Genomic DNA, 20609 nt, shown 5'->3' with positions numbered 1-20609 from the left:
ATAATTTTGTTTTTTGTAAAATATAGATCTATACCAATACAGTATATCTATATGAATATATACAGATATATACAGTTGTGTTCATAAGTTTACATACCCTGGCAGAATTTATAATTTCTTGGCCATTTTTCAGAGAATATGAATGATAACACAAACTTTTCTTTCACTCATGGTTAGTGTTTGGCTGAAGCCATTTTTTTATCAATGAACTGTGTTTACTCTTTTTAAATCATAATGACAACAGAAACTACCCAAATGACCCTGATCAAAAGTTTACATACCCTGGATATTTTGGCCTGATAACATGCACACTAGTTGACACAAAGCGGTTTGAATGGCTATTAAAGGAAACCATCCTCACCTGTGATCAATTTTCTTGTAATTAGTGTGTGTGTATAAAAGGTCAATGAGTTTCTGGACTCCTGACAGACCCTTGCATCTTTCATCCAGTGCTGCACTGACGATTCTGGATTCTGAGTCATGGGGAAAGCAAAAGAATTGTCAAAGGATCTGCGGGAAAAGGTAGTTGAACTGTATAAAACAGGAAAGGGATATAAAAATATATCATAGGAATTGAGAATGCAAATCAGCAGTGTTCAAACTCTAATCAAGAAGTGGAAAATGAGGGGTTCTGTTGAAACCAAACCATGGTCAGGTAGATCAACTTAAATTTCAGCCACAACTGCCAGGAAAATTGTTCAGGATGCAAAGACAAACCCACAAATAATTTCAGGTGAAATACAGGACATGTGGTGTGGCTGTTTCAAGATGCACAATAAGGAGGCACTTGAAGAAAGATGGGCTGCATGGTTGAGTCGCCAGAAGAAAGCCATTACTATGAAAATGCCACAAAGTATTCCGCTTTCAATACGCCAAATAGCACAGAGACAAGCCTCAAACCTTCTGGCACAAAGTTATTTGGAGTGATGAGACCAAAATTGAGCTTTTTGGCCACAACCATAAACGCTACATTTGGAGAGGAGTCAACAAGGCCTATGGTGAAAGGTGCACCATTCCTAGTGTGAAACACAGAGGTGGATCGCTGATGTTTTGGGGATGTGTGAGCTACAAAGACACAGGAAATTTGGTCAGAATTGATGGCAAGATGAATGCAGTATGTTATCAAACAGAACCCCTCATTTTCCACTTCTTGATTAGAGTTTGAACACTGTTGATTTGCATTCTCAATTCCTTGGATATCTTTTTATATCCCTTTCCTGTTTTATACAGTTCATCTACTTTTTTCCTGCAGATCCTTTGACAATTCTTTTGCTTTCCTCATGACTCAGAATCCAGAAACGTCAGTGCAGCACTGGATGAAAGATGCAAGGGTCTGTCAGGAGTCCAGAAACTCATTGACCTTTTATACATACACACTAATTACAAGCAAACAGATCACAGGTGAGGATGGTTACCTTTAATAGCCATTCAAACCCCTTTGTGTCAACGTGTGCATGTTATCAGGCCAAAATCACCAGGGTATGTAAACTTTTGATCAGGGTCATTTGGGTAGTTTCTGTTGTCATTATGATTTAAAAATAATAAACACAGTTGATTGATAATAAATGGCTTCAGCCAAACACTAACCATGAGTGAAAGAAAAGTTTTTGTGTTATCTTCCATATTCTCTGAAAAATGGCCAAGAAATCATAAATTCTGCCAGGGTATGTAAACTTAACAGCACAACTGTATATATATATATATATATATATATATATATATATATATATATATATATATATATACAGTTGTATAGAAATATCTATTTTAAAATACAAAGAACATTTTCAAGTAAAGAATATTCAAATTTTAAATATTTACAGTAAAAACACATTATTATCCCCTTGACCCAAAAGGGTGTATGTACATCATGTGGTACTTTGCCCATTGTACCGCATAACGTATATATATGCCCTTGCTTCACGGAGTTATAACAGCCTCGGTTGTAAAGTTACAGCTGAGAGCTGCTGTCCCTGAGCTGCAGGTATCTGTCTGCATATTGAAACGAAGCACGATGGATGCTCTGGACTCTGGTTCCATATGAAGGCAGATGCCTGATCGTTAAAGACAGTGACACGGTTTATGTGACTGTCTGTAACGAACTACCGTTTGTGCCGGCAGGAGGTTCTGTAGGGATCTTTATAGATATATATTATACCAAAAATCATCATATATATTTAAGAATAAATAGAACACATTATTCTATGTGAAGAACATTGGATTGTAAACTATTCATAATTCTATGAAGTCTATGGGGGAATATGTTAACAAGGTCACGATATTCGAAGTTAGGTGTTCGTGTGCGTGCTGACTTTTTACTTTCAACTTGTAATATGAGCACAGCCTGATGTGCACAAAAAAACCTCTGTCTAGCGAAGCTAACGTACAAGCCAGAGTGTGAAAATAGCTCTCTGCTCGTAATCTAGCCCATAGTGAGTTAAACATCATTCAAGCTAAAATGTGTCTTTCTAAAATTATTTTGAGACCTATCAATATTTATGAGAACTGTTCCCTCTAAGGTGTGGTCATGTGCCCGCGACACCTCTTCCTCAGCTAGCACAAGGTCATTTGAAAGTGTGCACATCAGTTTAAATGGACAGTGTATACCAATGTTCTTATAACTGCATGTAATAGACACTACTATAATGAATATGTAAAGATACTGATCTAAAAATCCTGTATAAAAACTTACTTAGATGCTCCCAGTTTAGCACTGCTGATGAAGTTAGGCTGGGACACCCTGTAAAAGGGGCTGGTAAAGCAGGAAGAGCAGATCCATCCCCTCCCCAAACTATACATTGTAACAAAAACACTCCCAGATGGGCTATATAAATGGATCATCTACAAAACATTTATGCATAGAAAAATCTAGTGTACAATGTCCCTTTAAGGGGAGTTTTTTTATTTATTTCATTTTCTTTAATGCCTGCAGTCCAGTAGTAGTGCAGAGAAATCAACTTTAGGGTGGGGGGTTCAGTCCTTGCGCTGGAGACCAGATTTACATTTATTTCAAATTGTCTATGAGGAGATACATTGAAAAAAACAAGTTAACAGTTAACGCAACTCCAGAAAGTTAGCAGAGAAGCTACGCTAAGCTGTCTCAGTGAGAGAGTCTGTGCCAGAAGGATTCTAACTATAGCGCAGCTCCTACACTGCCTCTCATCGTCTGATCCGCTCTGTGCATTGTCACTGGAACATTACAGATTTTTTTCTGCAGGTAAGTAGCTGCAGTAGCAGCAAGAATAGGTTGTCAGTATATTGAATTAAACATGATATGGGCATACAATCTGGAAATTCAGTAATGTTGTAAGGACATAACACAGGACATTGGCAGCTTCTGCACAACTGGACTGTAAAGTTTTTGGTCTCCCTTGTTCTGTTACAACCTGTGAGCGAGCGGTTCATTCAGTTTAAAATAAATGCAAATCTGTCACCAGTGCTATCTGTACTGGGGCCTGGCTGTAGTGCTGGTGACCAAATTAAACTTTTGTGAAATTTTAACAATTTACTGTGAGCTGGAATTTGTGTTCAGTGTGGTGTAGGTGTAACTTGTTACAATAGGGAAACCACTGCCTGCTGCCAGCTTAGAAGAGACCACTCAGTGGGCACCTGCATGACTGGTCATAGAAACATAGAATTAGACGGTAGATAAGAACCAAAAAAATCCATCAAGTCTACATATATTACATGTTACATTTTTTTCTTAGGATAGCCTTATGCATTTCCCAGGCATTTTTTAAATTTCATTAGTCTTTGGGGCATATTTATCAAGCTCCGTATGGAGCTTGACGCCCCGCTGCTCCATAACCTGTCCCCCTGCTCTGAGGCGGCGGACAGACATTGCCGAAAATCAACCCGATCCAATATGATCGGGTTGATTGACACCCCCTGTTGATTGGCCGCAAATCTGCAGGGGGCGGCATTGCACCAGCAGTTCACAAGAACTGCTGGTGCAATGATAAATGCCGAGAGCGTATGCTGTCGGCATTTATCGATGTGCAATGGACATGATCCGCAATATCGTATCATGTCCGCTCGCATAATGATAAATAGGCCCCTTTGTGTTTACCACCACAATTGGAAGATTATTAACCCACCACCCTTTCTGTAAAAAAAAATGCTTCCTCGCAATTTCTCCTGAATTTGCTACCCTCTAACTTAAAGGGACATTAAACCCACATTTTTTCTTTCATGATTTAGAAAAAGCATGTCATTTTAAACAACTTTCTAATTTACTTCTATTATCTAATTTGCTTCATTCTCTTGATATACTTTGCTGAAAAGCATATCTAGATAGGCTCAGTAGCTGCTGATTGGTTGTTGTACATAGATGCCTCATGTGATTGGCTCACCCATGTGCATTGCTATTTCTTCAAAAAAGGATATCTAAAGATTGAAGCAAATTAGATAATAGAAGTAAATTAGAATGTTGTTTAAAATTGTATTCTATACTTGAATCATGAAATAAAATGTTGGGGTTTAGAGTCCCTTTAAGATTGTGACCCCTTGTTTCAGCATTTTTTTTTATTTTTTTTTTGTGGAAAATGCTTTCAGTTTCCACTTTATTAGGTCCCTTCATATATTTGAAGGTTTCTATCATGTCACCTCTGTTCCTTCTCTCCTCTAAACTATACATATTTAGGTCTTAGCGTCTTTCTTTGTACGTTTTATATTTTAGACCATGTACCATTTTAGTAGCCCTCCTATAGACAGCTTCTAGTTTATTTATATCTTTCTGAAGATATGGTCTCCAGAACTGTACACAGTATTCCAGATTTGGCCTAACTAATGATCTGTAAAGTGGCATAAGAATCTTGCTATTTCTGCTACTAATACCTCTCCCAATGCAACCAAGTATTTGACTGGCCTTACTGGCTGCACTACTGCTTTGTGTACCAAATTTTAAATCATCTGAAATAATAATTCTCAAGTCCCTTTCTTATTTAGTTACAGTCAGTAAAGTACCATTGAGATTATAATTGGCTTTTGGGTTTTTGGATCCTATATGCATAATTTTGCTCTTGGTAATATTACTTATTTCAGATCCCATTTATTTGACCAGTCCTCCAATTTTTTTAACTATCACTGTTCAATTGATCAACCCCTCCTGGAACATCAACTCTATTGCAATTTTTTGTATCATCAGCAAACAAGCAAACCTTCCCCTGAAGCCCACTTCCAATATCACTTATGAACATGTTAAACAAAACAGGCCCAAGAACTAACCTTTAGGGAACACCACTAGTTACTGACCCCTCATTTGAATGTACTCCATTAATTGAAACCCTCTGCCTTCTATCCTTAAGCCAGCATTCTACCCACTTAAAGGGACAGTAAAGTCAAAATGATTTGTATAGAGCATGCAATTTTAAACAACTTTCCAATTTACTTCACTTATCAAATTTGTTTTCCTTCTCTTGATATCTTTTATTGAAGAGTAAAAATAGGTAGACTCATAAGAGCTCAAGAGTGTGAACGTGTCTTTAGTACTCTATGGCAGCAGTGTTTTGAAACATTGTATAACAAAGCTATAAATAATGAGCTCTTGTGAGAGTACCTAGTTTTACTCTTCAATAAAAGATACCAAACGAACAAAGCAAATTTAATAAGAAAAGTAAATTAGAAAGTTGTTTAAAATTGTATGAACTGTTCATCCGTTTCTTCTTATATTCAAGAACTAAAGTTTAAAATCCTTACTAGATGGGATCTCACACCATCTAGACTACATAGTATATACCCAAATGCAACTAACCAATGTTGGAGAAGATGTGGTATGATAGGTACAATGAAACATATATGGTGGGATTTACCATCATTAAAAATTTGTGGGGAGAAGTCTGTTGTTGTACTTAATAGATCATGTTAGACATATATACAGCTCTCTTAAATAAATCCATCAAAGGTATTTGTAAAATCAGTGCCAAACTTATAATGTATGTATTAAACAGCATTAAATCTATATTAGTCACAAATTGGAAGAAAACATATGCACCTGATAGGGAATCACTATTCTCCCGAATTACAGAATTATTAACACTTGAAGAATATGCTTATTTAAAATCTAAAAGGCAACAGGTTTTTCAAATGATATGTTTTTATCGTGAAGAAGTAATTTCTAGAAACCAAGCAACTTATAAGCTGAAGGAGTCATTACCTGGTGAAGAGTCAGAAATAGAGATGAAGAGGGGTTTTTTTTTTCCTTTCTTTTTTCCTTTTTTGTTTTCTATTATTAATCATTCTTGGTTTTATCATAACTACAAATAATTTACTTGTTATATTTATTTAAGGAAAATATCTCCCTTAATTTCTGCTCTTATATTTAGTTATCTGTCCAAATATTTATCCTATAATGGAATGATAACTCCTTTAATAATATTGTTATGTAAATGTGTTTTATTCTTTGTACTTATTGTGGAAAATAATAAAGATTAAACTGTAAAATTGCATGATCTATCCAAATAATGAAAGTTTAATTTTTAATTTACTGTCCCTTTAACAATCTTAGCATCTACTCCAAGGCAATACATTTTGTGAATACGCTTGCTGTGTAGGACAGTGTCAAATGCTTTGCTAAAGTTTAGATATGCAACATCTACAGCTTCTCCCTGGTCTATTAATTTAGCTACATGGTCAAAGAAATCAATAAGATTAGTCTGACATGATCTTCCAGCAGTGAAAACATGCTGTTCTTTGTCTTCTAAGTTGTTTCTCTAAAGGAAAGACACAAGTCTTTTCTTTAAAAGAGTTTCCAATAATTTCCCTACAATTAAGGTCAAAATGACTAGCCTATAGTTAGCAGAATCTTCCCTACTACCCTTTTTATGAAGAGGGACTACATTGGCAATTTTCCAGTCTTTTGGAACAACTCCTGTTACTAGTGACTGATTAAATAAATCAACTAATGGAGTAGCTAATTCTCAAGTAAGGCGCCATTGTAACCTCTTTTCCTATTTTGTTACAAACAATTAAAAGGTGCACTTTTATAATGTGATCTATTTTTGAATTTACAGTACTAAGAATTTTTGTTGACACAAAAGTGGGCCAGAAAATGAGTTACTTCTATGGGAAAACTTGCTGGGGGAACAATGGTGAAAACCACTCTTTTTTGAGACTCTTATCTGGGGGACACAGTTTAACACAGTTTGTTTGCCAAAGGGTAAATCACTTGAAAAACAATATTAATTTGAATATAATCACTATCGGCTAGATTTAGAGTTTTGTCGGTAACGACCCGCGTATCTAACGCTGGCTTTTTTCTGGCCGCACCTTTAAAATAACTCTGGTATTGAGAGTCCACAGAATGGCTGCGTTAGGCTCCAAAAAAGGAGCGTAGAGCATATTTAACGCAACTTCAACTCTTGATACCAGAGTTGCTTAAGGACGCGGCCAGCCTCAAAAACGTGCTCATGCACGATTCCCCCATAGGAAACAATGGGGCTGTTTGAGCTGAAAAAAAAACTAACACCTGCAAAAAAGCCGCGTTCAGCTCCTTACGCAGCACCATTGTTTCCTATGGGGAAACACTTCCTAAGTCTGCACCTAACACCCTAACATGTACCCCGAGCGCTACTATAATAAAGTTATTAACCCCTAATCTGCCTCACTAACCCTATAATAAATAGTATTAACCCCTAATCTGCCCTCCCTAACATCGCCGACACCTAACTTCAATTATTAACCCCTAATCTGCTGACTGGAGCTCACCGCTATTCTAATAAATGTATTAACCCCTAAAGCTAAGTCTAACCCTAACACTAACACCCCCCTAAGTTAAATATAATTTTAATGTAACGAAATTAATTAACTCTTATTAAATAAATTATTCCTATTTAAAGCTAAATACTTACCTGTAAAATAAATCCTAATATAGCTACAATATAAATTATAATGATATTATAGCTATTTTAGGATTAATATTTATTTTACAGGTAACTTTGTATTTTTTTTAACCAGGTACAATAGCGATTAAATAGTTAAGAACTATTTAATAGCTAAAATAGTTAAAATAATTACAAATTTACCTGTAAAATAAATCCTAACCTAAGTTACAATTAAACCTAACACTACACTATCAATAAATAAATTAAATACAATTCCTACAAATAAATACAATGAAATAAACTAACTAAAGTACAAAAAATAAAAAAGAACTAAGTTACAAAAAATAAAAAAATATTTACAAACATTAGAAATATATTACAACAATTTTAAACTAATTACACCTACTCTAAGCCCCCTAATAAAATAACAAAGCCCCCCAAAATAAAAAAAATGCCCTACCCTATTCTAAATTACTAAAGTTCAAAGCTCTTTTACCTTACCAGCCCTGAACAGGGCCCTTTGCGGGGCATGCCCCAAGAAGTTCAGCTCTTTTGCCTGTAAAAAAAACATACAATCCCCCCCCCAACATTACAACCCACCACCCACATACCCCTAATCTAACCCAAACCCCCCTTAAATAAACCTAACACTAAGCCCCTGAAGATCTCCCTACCTTGAGTCGTCTTCACCCAGCCGAGCCAAATTCTTCATCCAAGCGGAGCAAGAAGAGGTCCTCCATCCGGTAGAAGTCTTCATCCAAGCGGGGCAGAAGAGGTCTTCCATCAGATTGAAGTCTTCATCCAAGCGGAATCTTCTATCGTCATCCATCCGGAGCGGAGCGGCAGCATACTGAAGACCTCCGACGCGGAACATCCATCCTGGCCGACGACTGAACGACGAATGACGGTTCCTTTAAATTACGTCATCCAAGATGGCGTCCCTCGAATTCCGATTGGCTGATAGGATTCTATCAGCCAATCGGAATTAAGGTAGGAATATTCTGATTGGCTGATGGAATCAGCCAATCAGAATCAAGTTCAATCCGATTGGCTGATCCAATCAGCCAATCAGATTGAGCTCGCATTCTATTGGCTGATCGGAACAGCCAATAGAATGCGAGCTCAATCTGATTGGCTGATTGGATCAGCCAATCGGATTGAACTTGATTCTGATTGGCTGATTCCATCAGCCAATCAGAATATTCCTACCTTAATTCCGATTGGCTGATAGAATCCTATCAGCCAATCGGAATTCGAGGGACGCCATCTTGGATGACGTCATTTAAAGGAACCCGTCATTCGTTGTTCAGTCGTCGGCCAGGATGGATGTTCCGCGTCGGAGGTCTTCAGGATGCTGCCGCTCCGCTCCGGATGGATGATGATAGAAGATTCCGCTTGGATGAAGACTTCAATCGGATGGAAGACCTCTTCTGCCCCGCTTGGATGAAGACTTCTACCGGATGGAGGACCTCTTCTTGCTCCACTTGGATGAAGAATTTGGCTCGGCTGGGTGAAGACGACTCAAGGTAGGGAGATCTTCAGGGGCTTAGTGTTAGGTTTATTTAAGGGGGGTTTGGGTTAGATTAGGGGTATGTGGGTGGTGGGTTGTAATGTTGGGGGGGTATTGTATTTTTTTTTTTACAGGCAAAAGAGCTGAACTTCTTGGGGCATGCCCCGCAAAGGGCCCTGTTCAGGGTTGGTAAAGTAAAAGAGCTTTGAACTTTAGAAATTTAGAATAGGGTAGGGCATTTTTTTATTTTGGGGGGCTTTGTTATTTTATTAGGGGGCTTAGAGTAGGTGTAATTAGTTTAAAATTGTTGTAATGTATTTCTAATGTTTGTAAATATTTTTTTATTTTTTGTAACTTAGTTCTTTTTTATTTTTTGTACTTTAGTTAGTTTATTTCATTGTATTTATTTGTAGGAATTGTATTTAATTTATTTATTGACAGTGTAGTGTTAGGTTTAATTGTAGATAATTATAGGTATTTTATTTAATTTATTTATTGATAGTGTAGTGTTAGGTTTAATTGTAACTTAGGTTAGGATTTATTTTACAGGTAAATTTGTAATTATTTTAACTATTTTAGCTATTAAATAGTTCTTAACTATTTAATAGCTATTGTACCTGGTTAAAATAAATACAAAGTTACCTGTAAAATAAATATTAATCCTAAAATAGCTATAATATAAATATAATTTATATTGTAGCTATATTAGGATTTATTTTACAGGTAAGTATTTAGCTTTAAATAGGAATAATTTATTTAAGAAGAGTTAATTAATTTCGTTAGATTAAAATTATATTTAATTTAGGGGGGTGTTAGTGTTAGGGTTAGACTTAGCTTTAGGGGTTAATACATTTATTAGAATAGCGGTGAGCTCCAGTCAGCAGATTAGGGGTTAATAATTGAAGTTAGGTGTCAGCAATGTTAGGGAGGGCAGATTAGGGGTTAATACTATTTATTATAGGGTTAGTGAGGCGGATTAGGGGTTAATAACTTTATTATAGTAGCGGTGTGGTCCGCTCGGCAGATTAGGGGTTAATAAGTGTAGGCAGGTGGAGGCGACGTTGAGGGGGGCAGATTAGGGGTTAATAAATATAATATAGGGGTCGGCGGTGTTAGGGGCAGCAGATTAGAGGTACATAGCTATAATGTAGGTGGCGGCTCTTTGCTGTCGGCAGATTAGGGGTTAATTATTGTAGGTAGCTGGCGGCGATGTTGTGGGGGGCAGGTTAGGGGTTAATAAATATAATACAGGGGTCGGCGGTGTTAGGGGCAGCAGATTAGGGGTACATAAGTATAACGTAGGTGGCGGTTGGCAGATTAGGGGTTAAAAAAATTTAATCGAGTGTCGGCGATGTGGGGGGGCCTCGGTTTAGGGGTACATAGGTAGTTTATGGGTGATAGTGTACTTTAGAGCACAGTAGTTAAGAGCTTTATAAACCGGCGTTAGCCCAGAAAGCTCTTAACTACTGACTTTTTTCTGCGGCTGGAGTTTTGTCGTTAGATTTCTAACGCTCACTTCAGACACGACTCTAAATACCGGAGTTAGAAAGATCCCATTGAAAAGATAGGATACGCAATTGACGTAAGGGGATCTGCGGTATGGAAAAGTTGCGGCTGAAAAGTGAGCGTTAGACCCTTTTTGGAATGACTCCAAATACCGGCGGTAGCCTAAAACCAGCGTTAGGAGCCTCTAACGCTGGTTTTCACGGCTACCGCCAAACTCCAAATCTAGGCCTAAGTAAGTACACTAACTTTTAGGGGCACACATGCAGTTGTCTTTACCTAATCACGTGGTGGAATTCTATTTATAGACTTAAAAATGCATGGCTAGTCCTTCACACACCCATACACTGGATTATTTGATGTTTTTAAACTATAGGGTTCTGTTGTTTTTATGGAGTAGCAAATAAAGGATTCATTTTTATTTGTAACACAGGCACTGCATCAGTGTGTAGGATAAAAAAACAGCAAAAGCTTTTATTTCCAAAACTTAAAAACTCCAAGCAGACATAGCTGGAAGAATAAGGCAGCAAGATCTGATGCTTTTCGTGCCCCCTAGTAGCACTTATTCATAGACTGGCCCATGTATCTGAGTCTACCCTATTTATAGGCAAACATGAGAAAATGAACTATTCATGTACACAATAAAACCAACTGTTTTAAAAACAATAGATACATTGCTTTAGTCATTCACAGAAATAATTTCATAAGATCATAAACAAAGTAACCAACCTAAATTTTGCTTAGTATTAAGACACATTTGTATATGTAGATTAGAAAGTATCTGGAAAATGTATCTTTATAATACTTAACGATGCAGGAAAGACCCCATATTTTCTTAGACTATTATTATTCAGACACATTTCTCCTTGGGGTAACAAGAAATTAGTTGAATTGGACACATACTACTAGATATCAATAAAGTAATTTATGTCACATTCTCTGTTTATAACCCCAGGGGAGCATGTTCGTAGTTTCAGTATCCAAAACAACTACTTCTTGTCAAAAATGTTATTCTAGAGAAAACTTTTTAAAGGTGTAATAATTCAAACTTTATTTCTTTTAAGGTTTTTTTTTCCTGTAGTGTAGGGACCCACTTCTTACTCCTCCGCACCCTGCATTGGGCCACCCACCTACTGTCTGTATTGGCAATCTGGCTTTATATGGTAAGGGAGCAGAATGGAAGCTCTCTTATCATATTAAGGCAGATGCCTTCTGCCCCTTTGTTATGGCTCCTGCACCACAGTGATGAACATAGGTAAGTACTGGTTGACATAGTACCTACATATATAAAGTGCAAGGGGTTCATCACTTTAAAAAAAAAATAACATATTAATAACATAACATATAAATATTATTTTATGGAAAAATGTAAATCTGTATTGAAATTATGCAGGCGCACAGTAGCAATCATATTTATAATATAAAAATAAAAGGGTTTTCCTTATTGTTTAATCGTCTTTTTCCACCTCTGCTATTGGGCTGAACGGGTGTGTATCTGAAATCTCTGAACATTTTCTCCCTACAGATCTCACTGGGTTTTTTTTTGCAACCTGAAAGGTGTCAAAATTGTGTCAAAATATGCAAAACACTCATTACCCTAATAGAAAAACCCAAGAGTATGAAAACAAAAGGTGATTGTAAAAAAACAGAGTAATCTGATTGGAATTAGCTGCAGGGTTTAATTTGTAAAATAAGTGTGCCACTTGCTCTCTGTTAACTTCACTGTCCTCAGCAATGTTCCCCTTTCCAGCAAGCTCTATTACTTTCTACGGGAGACTTGCAGGGATAGCCCATTTTTTAAGATAATTCCCTGACAGCATCCCCTGCAAGTGTTTATGTGGTTTCTCAAAACTTGCCCAGAGAAGTTTTGATCATTGGGTCCTTAGTGTTGTGCGGATGCACAAAGCACATGATATTCAATGCAGATATTTATAAGGGTTGTCTACAGAATAAACTAGTTTGCACACAGTGAAAATGTGAAAAAGCTACACAAACATTTGATATTCAGGATCAAGATTTTATAATAATATATATTTTAAGATACACTTAAAGGGACAGTAAAGTCCAAAAAAAAACTTTCATGGTTTAAATAGGGCATGCAATTTTAAACAACTTTCCAATTTACTTTTATTACCAATTGTGCTTTGTTCTCTTGGTATTCTTAGTTGAAAGCTAAGCCTAGGTAGGCTCATATGCTAATTTCTTAGACCTTGAAGGCCGCCTCTAATCTGAATGCATTTCACAGTTTGCAGAGGCTTAGATACAAGGTAATCACAGAGGCAAAATGTGTATAATAACTTTGATGGTTATGCAAAACTGGAGAATGTGTAATAAAGAGATTATCTATCTTTTTAAACAATAGCATTTCTGGTATTGACTGTCCCTTTAAGAACAGATGAACATATGAACAGATATAACAAGTTTTTTTTTGGTGGCAAGCGTATTGTAGGTTTAAAAAAACTATTTAGAGACAATAATGAAACACTATACCTGTTACTCCTTGATCTTTAGTTGCTGATTTCAGAGTTGTATGCCACGTGCCCCATATATTTAAGTTTTCTTCTGGAGCATCTGTAGGTGGAAATAAATATGTAATATAGTGTTTTTTTCATTGACTTTATATTTTGAAACTAAAATCAGCTATTTGTATTAGAGTAATAGGCACTCAATATTAATTAAATTACTTAAATATGCAACTTAAAAAAAGTTCTATAAATATTACACTTTTTATTTTTATTTTTCACAAAGCATCTCCAGATATATTCTATGCTTCTTATTTCCAGTTTAGACATTCATAAATATATACATATATTATCAGACATTGTGAAATATCACTATTGTTTACAAGTCAGGGGTTAAAAGTTACTAGCCCAGAGGGAAAAATTTACTAGCACACTCAATGTTAAAGATGCAGAAAAGATAATAGTTTTTTACTTGTCTACTGCAATTTCTTACTCATCCAGGACAAGGTGAAATGTTGAACCTTGTATATAAAAAGGAGCTATGCAGGTCCTAAAGTAACTGGCCAGCAGTAATTTGCAAAAACACTTGTTTTCCTAAAGAGCAGAAGTTTCATTAAATATACTTCCAATAAAGGTGCAAAGAACAAATACTTTAAAGGGATATTAAACACTTTGAGATGGTAATATCAAATAATACATTGTATACATAAAAAAACTCTACAATATACTTTCATTATATATTTTGTCTGCTTTTCATGTAGTTCCATTCTGAATCTGAAATTGTGAGCATTTCAGTTTCTTTTAGAAATGGAAGTGCAGAACACTGTTATATTTCACACAGCCATTGGCTGCACACTCTAGTGTCCTATTTGTAACTGTCCCTGATTGGCCACAGCAGAGAAAGTAATCTAAGTTACCATATGGAAGCTCCCATTGTTTCACAGACTTATTTTTTCACTACAGTATTTAAACTAGTGAAAGTTAAAAAAATACATCTACATGTTATTCTCAGATTAATCTTTTCTTTGAATGCATCATTGTCTAGCATTTATCTAGTTTTTAATGTCCCTTTTAATAAGTTAATTAATTGGATATGTATAAGGTTATCCTAAGAAAGAATAAGGCTTATACTATATAAATAAATATAAGCAGTCTTAATGGGTTTTTCATTCTTTTTTCCCCGTCACCTTTCTTGTAGCAGTAAATTTCTTCTTGTCTTGTGCAAAAATCCTGCCCAAGAATAGTTTGAATTTTGTAAACAATCAGTGCCCCTACTGCTATCTTTATCTATTCATAAAAACAGTAGATTCCAATAATATACATCCCCCAGGAACACACAGCTCTTGGGCAGCAATCTGGACATTCTATCTATCCCTGAGCAACCAACATGCACCTCACGCCTGATCTCTCCCTGCAACTCTCAACTATTAGCTGTGCAGAGCTCAGAAGTACAGCGCATCAATTACCAACACTGTAGCGAGGATCTACCACTTGTCTGGCTGTAGTTAATGTGGGCCAGATTAAAACAAGCATTGGAGTGGATCTGAACACGGTTATAAGCCATCAAAATCTAGTTTTATGCATAAAACTCACTTCTATACTTTTATAGTATAGGTTAAAAAATAATCTCCAATAATGTTTTTTTTTTATATACTTTCCTCTTTCTTTTTTCTCTAATTAGATGCCTTTAGTTTGATTAATTTGACATTGCCTTCAGTATATTGCATTATCTGCCTTCTGGCAGTATACATGTAAAATATCATCATAATTTCATAGCATATAAATAATTTTTCTGAGCATCAGCCTCTGTCTGCAGTACAGTGAATTGGAAAGGTCAAACCGATAGAAAATGTCATGTGAAAAGTTAAGCAGTTGCATAAAGATTATAATTTAATCTAATGGAGTTCAGTGGTGTGTCAATATTTTGTAATCATATTGTTCTGACACATAAAGTTTGATGAGCCAAAAGAAATCACTGAGGCAAAAATGTTTAATGGCTAAGTTAAATCAGTCCTTAGCAATTTAGTCTTAAACAGCATCTTCATTTTACTAATAGTTTCTATTTGTAATCACCAAATGAGAAGAAAAATCTTCTGGTCACAAAAATATAAAAATATCAAACATATTATTAGAGAGGATAAATAATGGCTACATCTTTAAAGCAGATTATGACTTTCATGTTTATTTTGGGGTAATATCTGATTGGATTGCTTAGAATAAAAAGGTTAGAGTTGACGCTAACAAGTAATTATCGTCAAGACCATAATTTTCAATAAAAATCAGACAACTGCCTAGGGACACCTATACTTAAATGGGAAATATATAGCTAGTTAGTTGATATCCCTGAATATTGTTTTGTGCAAGAAACTTGATAATGCAGCCAGTTATGGCACTAGTAAATTTATACCCTCAACAATGGTGATGATTATAGCCAGTTTATATCCTAATGGTGATATCACTGTGTATAGTCTGACAAAATATAAATATATGCCTAGGGGATGCTAGATACACTTCTAAAACGATTTACTTTTTTTGCCCGCAAAACAAATACTTGTTATGCAGAAGAAATGCAGCCAACGTTTTGACCTGATACATTAAAACCATCTGAAACTTTCCATAAGTTCTGAACTTGCTATGAGATCCATCAACTAAGAGCTAGATTACGAGGGGAGCAGTAGTTTGCACTCCCACTGGCGCATTAAGTCTGCTAGAAGTATGCTAGAAGTATGCTTTTTTCAGATGTCGGGTTGTGCTCGTAATACAAGCTGAAAGTTAAAAGTCTTTGCTTGAGTGCTAACCCAACATGTTTAAAAAGCCGAACTTTGAAAATCTCGCCCCCATTAACATATTCCCCCATAAACTTTAATAAAGCATTAAAAAGTGGAAAAAACAACATGTTGCGCAAACCTGATCGCATTTAACCCCATGCACTAACCTGTCATGAAATATTAATATTTCACATTCCAATGTTCTTTACTATAGGCGGCTCTCCTTTTTATGCCTCTTGGAAGCTGTTTGGGAGTGTGATATATATATATATATATATATATATATATATATATATATATATATATATATATACACACACACACACACACAGTATCCCACAAAATTGAGTACACCCCTCACATTTTTGTAAATGTATTATTATATCTTTTCATGTGACAACACTGAAGAAATTACACTTTGCTACAATGTAAAGTAGTGAGCCTACAGCCTGTATAACAGTCTAAATTTGCTGCCCCCTCAAAATAACTCAACACACAGCCATTAATGTCTAAACCATTGACAACAAAAGTTAGAACGCCACTAAGTGGAAATGTCCAAATTGGGCCCAAAGTGTCAATAATTTGTGTGACCACCAATATTTTCCAGCACTGCCTTAACCCTCTTGGGCATGGAGTTCACCAGAGCTTCACAGGTTGCCACTAGGGTCTTCTTCCACTCTTTCATGACGACATACCGGAGATGGTGGATGTTAGAGACCTTGTGCTCCCCAACCTTCCGTTTGAGGATGCCCCACAGATGCTCAATGGGGTTTAGGTCTGGAGACATGTTTAGCCAGTCCATCACCCACCTTTACCCTCAGCTTCTTTAGCAAGGCAGTGGTAATCTTGGAGGTGTGTTTGGGGTCATTATCATGTTGGAATACTGCTCTGCGGCCCAGTCTCCAAAGGGAGGGGATCATGCTCTGCTTCAGTATGTCACAGTACATGTTGGCATTCATGGTTCCCTCAATGAACTGTAGCTCCCCAGTGCTGGCAGCACTCATGCATGCCTAGACCATGACACTCCCACCACCATGCTTGACTGTAGGGAAGAAACACTTGTCTTTAAACTCCTTACCTGGTTGCCGCCACACACGTTTGACACCATCTGAACCAAATAAGTTTATCTTGGTCTCATTAGACCACAAGACATGGTTCCAGTAATCCATGTCCTAAGTTTGCTTGTCTTCAGCAAACTGTTTGCGGGCTTTCTTGTGAATCATCTTTAGAAGAGGCTTCCTTCTGGGATGACAGCCATTCAGATCATTTTGATGCAGTGTGCGGTGTATGGTCTGAGCACTGACAGGCTGACCCCCCACCCCCTCAACCTCTGCAGCAATGCTGGCAGCACTCATACGTCTATTTCCCAAAGACAACCTCTGGATATGACTGAGCATGCGCACTCAACTTCATTGGTCGACCATGGCGAGGCCTGTTCTGAGTGGAACCTGTCCTGTGAAACCACTGTATGGTCTTGCCCACCGTGCTGCAGCTCAGTTTCAGGGTCTTGACAATCTTCTTATAGCCTAGGCCATCTTTATGTAGAGCAACAATTCTTTTTTTCAGATCCTCAGAGAGTTCTGTGCCATGAGGTGCCATGTTGAACTTGTGAGAGAGTGTGAGAGCGATAATATAATATATACACTCAATAGCCACTTTATTAGGTACACCTGTTCAATTGCTTGGTAACACAAACTGCTAATCAGCCAATCACATGGCAGCAGCTCAATGCATTTAGGCATCTAGATGTGGTGAAGACAACTTGCTGAAGTCCAAACGAGCATCAGAATGGGGAAGAAAGGGGATTTAAGTGAATTTGAATGTGGCATGGTTGTTGGTGCCAGATGGGCTGGTCTGAGTATTTAAAAAAAACTACTGATCTACTGGGATTTTCACGCACAACCATCTCTAAGTTTTACAGTGAATGTTCCAAAAAGAGAAAATATCCAGTGAGTGGCAGTTGTGTGGACAAAAATGCCTTGTTGATGTCAGAGGTCAGAGGATAATGGGCAGACTGGTTCGAGATTATAGAAAGGCAACAGTAACTCAAATAACCACTCGTTGCAACCAACGTATGCAGAATACCATCTCTGAAAGCACAACATGTGGAACCTTGAAGCAGATGTGCTACAGCAGCAGAAGACCACACTGGGTGCCACTCCTGTCAGCTAAGAACAGGAAACTGAGGCTACAATTCACACAGGTTCACAAACATTGGATAATAGAAGATTGGAAAAACGTTGCATAGTCTAATGAATCTTGATTTCATCTGCGACATTCAGATGGTAGGGCCAGAATTTGGTGTACACAACATGAAAACATGGATCCATCCTGCCTTGTATCAACGGTTCAGGCTGGTGGTGTAATGGTGTTGGGAATATTTTCTTGGCACACTTTGGGCCCCTTACTACCAATTGAGCATTGTTTAAACACCACAGAATAACTGAGTATTGTTGCTGACCATGTCCATCCCTTTATGACTACCGAGTACCCATCTTCTGATGGCTACTTCCAGCAGGATAATGCACCATGTCACAAAGCTCATATCATCTCAAACTGGTTTTTGAATATGACAATGAGTTATATACTATACTCCAATGGCCTCCACAGTCACCAGATCTCAATCCAATAGAGCACCTTTGCATGTGGCAGAATGGGAGATTTGCATCGTGGGTGGGCAACCGACAAATCTGCAGCAACTGCGTGATGCTATCATGTCAATATGGACCAAAATGTCTGAGGCATGTTTCCAACACCTTGTTGAATCTATGCCACGAAGAATAAGGCAGTTCTGAAGGCAAAAAAGGGTCCAACCCGGTACTAGTAAGGTGTACCTAATAAAGTGGCTGGTGAGTGTATGTATGTATATGTATATATATATATATATATATATATATATATATATATATATATACATACACACAGATATATAGAAATATCTATTTTAAAATACTTCGAAAATATTTCCCCATGTGCCTATGTGTATACATACAGTATGTGTTTATGTGTTTATATATGTGTACATATGTATTTATTTATTTGTATATATATTTATATTTACAGACATATAAAACACACACACACACCTTCAGGAAAGAATCCTTAGAATCCCAGTTAAGGGTTTGATGTATGCTGGTTTTACAGTGCTGTAGGGAGGGAGAGTATCTGGAGATGAGGTCTGAGATATAGGGCGGAGCAGTGCAGTTGAGGGCCTTGTATGTTAGAATCAGAATTTTGTGTTTAATCCTGGAGGTAAGAGGAAGCATGGGAAGGGATTGGCAGAGAGGTGCAGCAGAGGAAGAGCAACATGTAAGAATGATGAGCCTGGCAGAGGCCTTCATTATGGATTGTAAATTAGCTAAGCGGCAGCTAGGGAGAGCAGAGAGGACGGAGTTGCAGTAGGTGGGAAAGGATGAGAGAGTGGAATAAAATCTTGGTTGTGTCTTGTGTAAGGAAATGTCTAATTTTAGAGATGCTTTTAAGGTGGAAGCGGCAGGATATAGCCAAGGACTGATTGTGAGGAGTGAAGGAAAAATCAGAGTCAAATGTGACCCCAAGATATCGGGAATGCGGGGAAGGGGTAATGATGGAGTTGTCAACAGTTATAGAGAGATGGGAGTGGAGATTTTGGAAGAAGGGGGGAAAATAAGAAGCTAATTTTTGGAGAGATTTAACTTAAGGTAGTGAGAGGAAATGGAAGAGATGTTAGAAAGACAGTTAGTGACATGGGTTAGCAAGGAAGAGAGGTAGATTTGGGTGTCATCGTCATACAAATGATATTGAAATCCGTGGGACTTTATCAGGGAACCTAATGATGACGTGTAGATTGAGAAGAGTAGGGGACCGAGGACAGAGCCTTGCGGTACCCCAACAGAAAGTGGTAATGGGGCAGAGGAAGCCTCAGAGAAGGCTATGCTAAAGGTACGGTTAGACAGGTAGGAAGAGAACCACGAGAGGGATGTGTCACAAATTCCGAAGGATTGGAGGGTTTGGAGCAAAAGAGGGTGGTCAACAGTATCAAAGGCTGCAGACAGATCAAGGAGGATAAGCAGAGCAAAGTGGTCTTTGGATTTTACTGTAAATAGGTCATTGGTAACTTTAACGATTGCTGTCTCTGTGGATTAATGGGGACAAAATCCAGATTGCAGTGGGTCAAGGAGGGAGTTTAATGTAAGGAAATGGGTTAGGTGTGCATACACTAGTTTTTCAAGAAACTTTGAGGCAAGAGGGAGTAGGGAAATAGGGTGGTAGTTGGATGGGGAGGTTGGATCGAAAGAAGGTTTTTTTGAGGATAGGTGTGACCAGTGCATGTTTTAGAGATGAGGGAAATATACCAGTGCTGAGGTAGAGGATGAAAATGTGGTGTGTGTGAGTATAGGGGTAAGGGTAGAAGAGAGGGAGTAGCTGTGAGGTGATGGGGTTGAGGGGACAGGTAGTGAGGTGAGAGCACAGTATAAGTGCAGAAACTTCTTCCCCAGTAACAGGGGCTAAAGAGCTAAATTTACGGCTATGTGGATTTTGATTGATTGCAAGCTTTTGAGGGAGT

The 20609-nt window shown here is 37.4% G+C and overlaps 1 protein-coding gene across 1 annotated transcript in view; it reads right to left on the bottom strand.

The window, feature by feature from the left end:
- ARHGAP6 (Rho GTPase activating protein 6) overlaps positions 1-20609 on the bottom strand; it is a 454435-nt gene that overhangs the window by 3286 nt on the left and 430540 nt on the right. The window contains 1 exon segment of the mRNA XM_053707592.1: positions 13324-13404. Within this exon segment, the coding sequence (XP_053563567.1) occupies positions 13324-13404 (81 nt within the window).

Source organism: Bombina bombina, chromosome 3, assembly GCF_027579735.1.
Source record: "Bombina bombina isolate aBomBom1 chromosome 3, aBomBom1.pri, whole genome shotgun sequence".
Lineage (NCBI taxonomy): Eukaryota > Metazoa > Chordata > Amphibia > Anura > Bombinatoridae > Bombina > Bombina bombina.
This window is presented reverse-complemented; position numbering and strand designations above follow the sequence as displayed.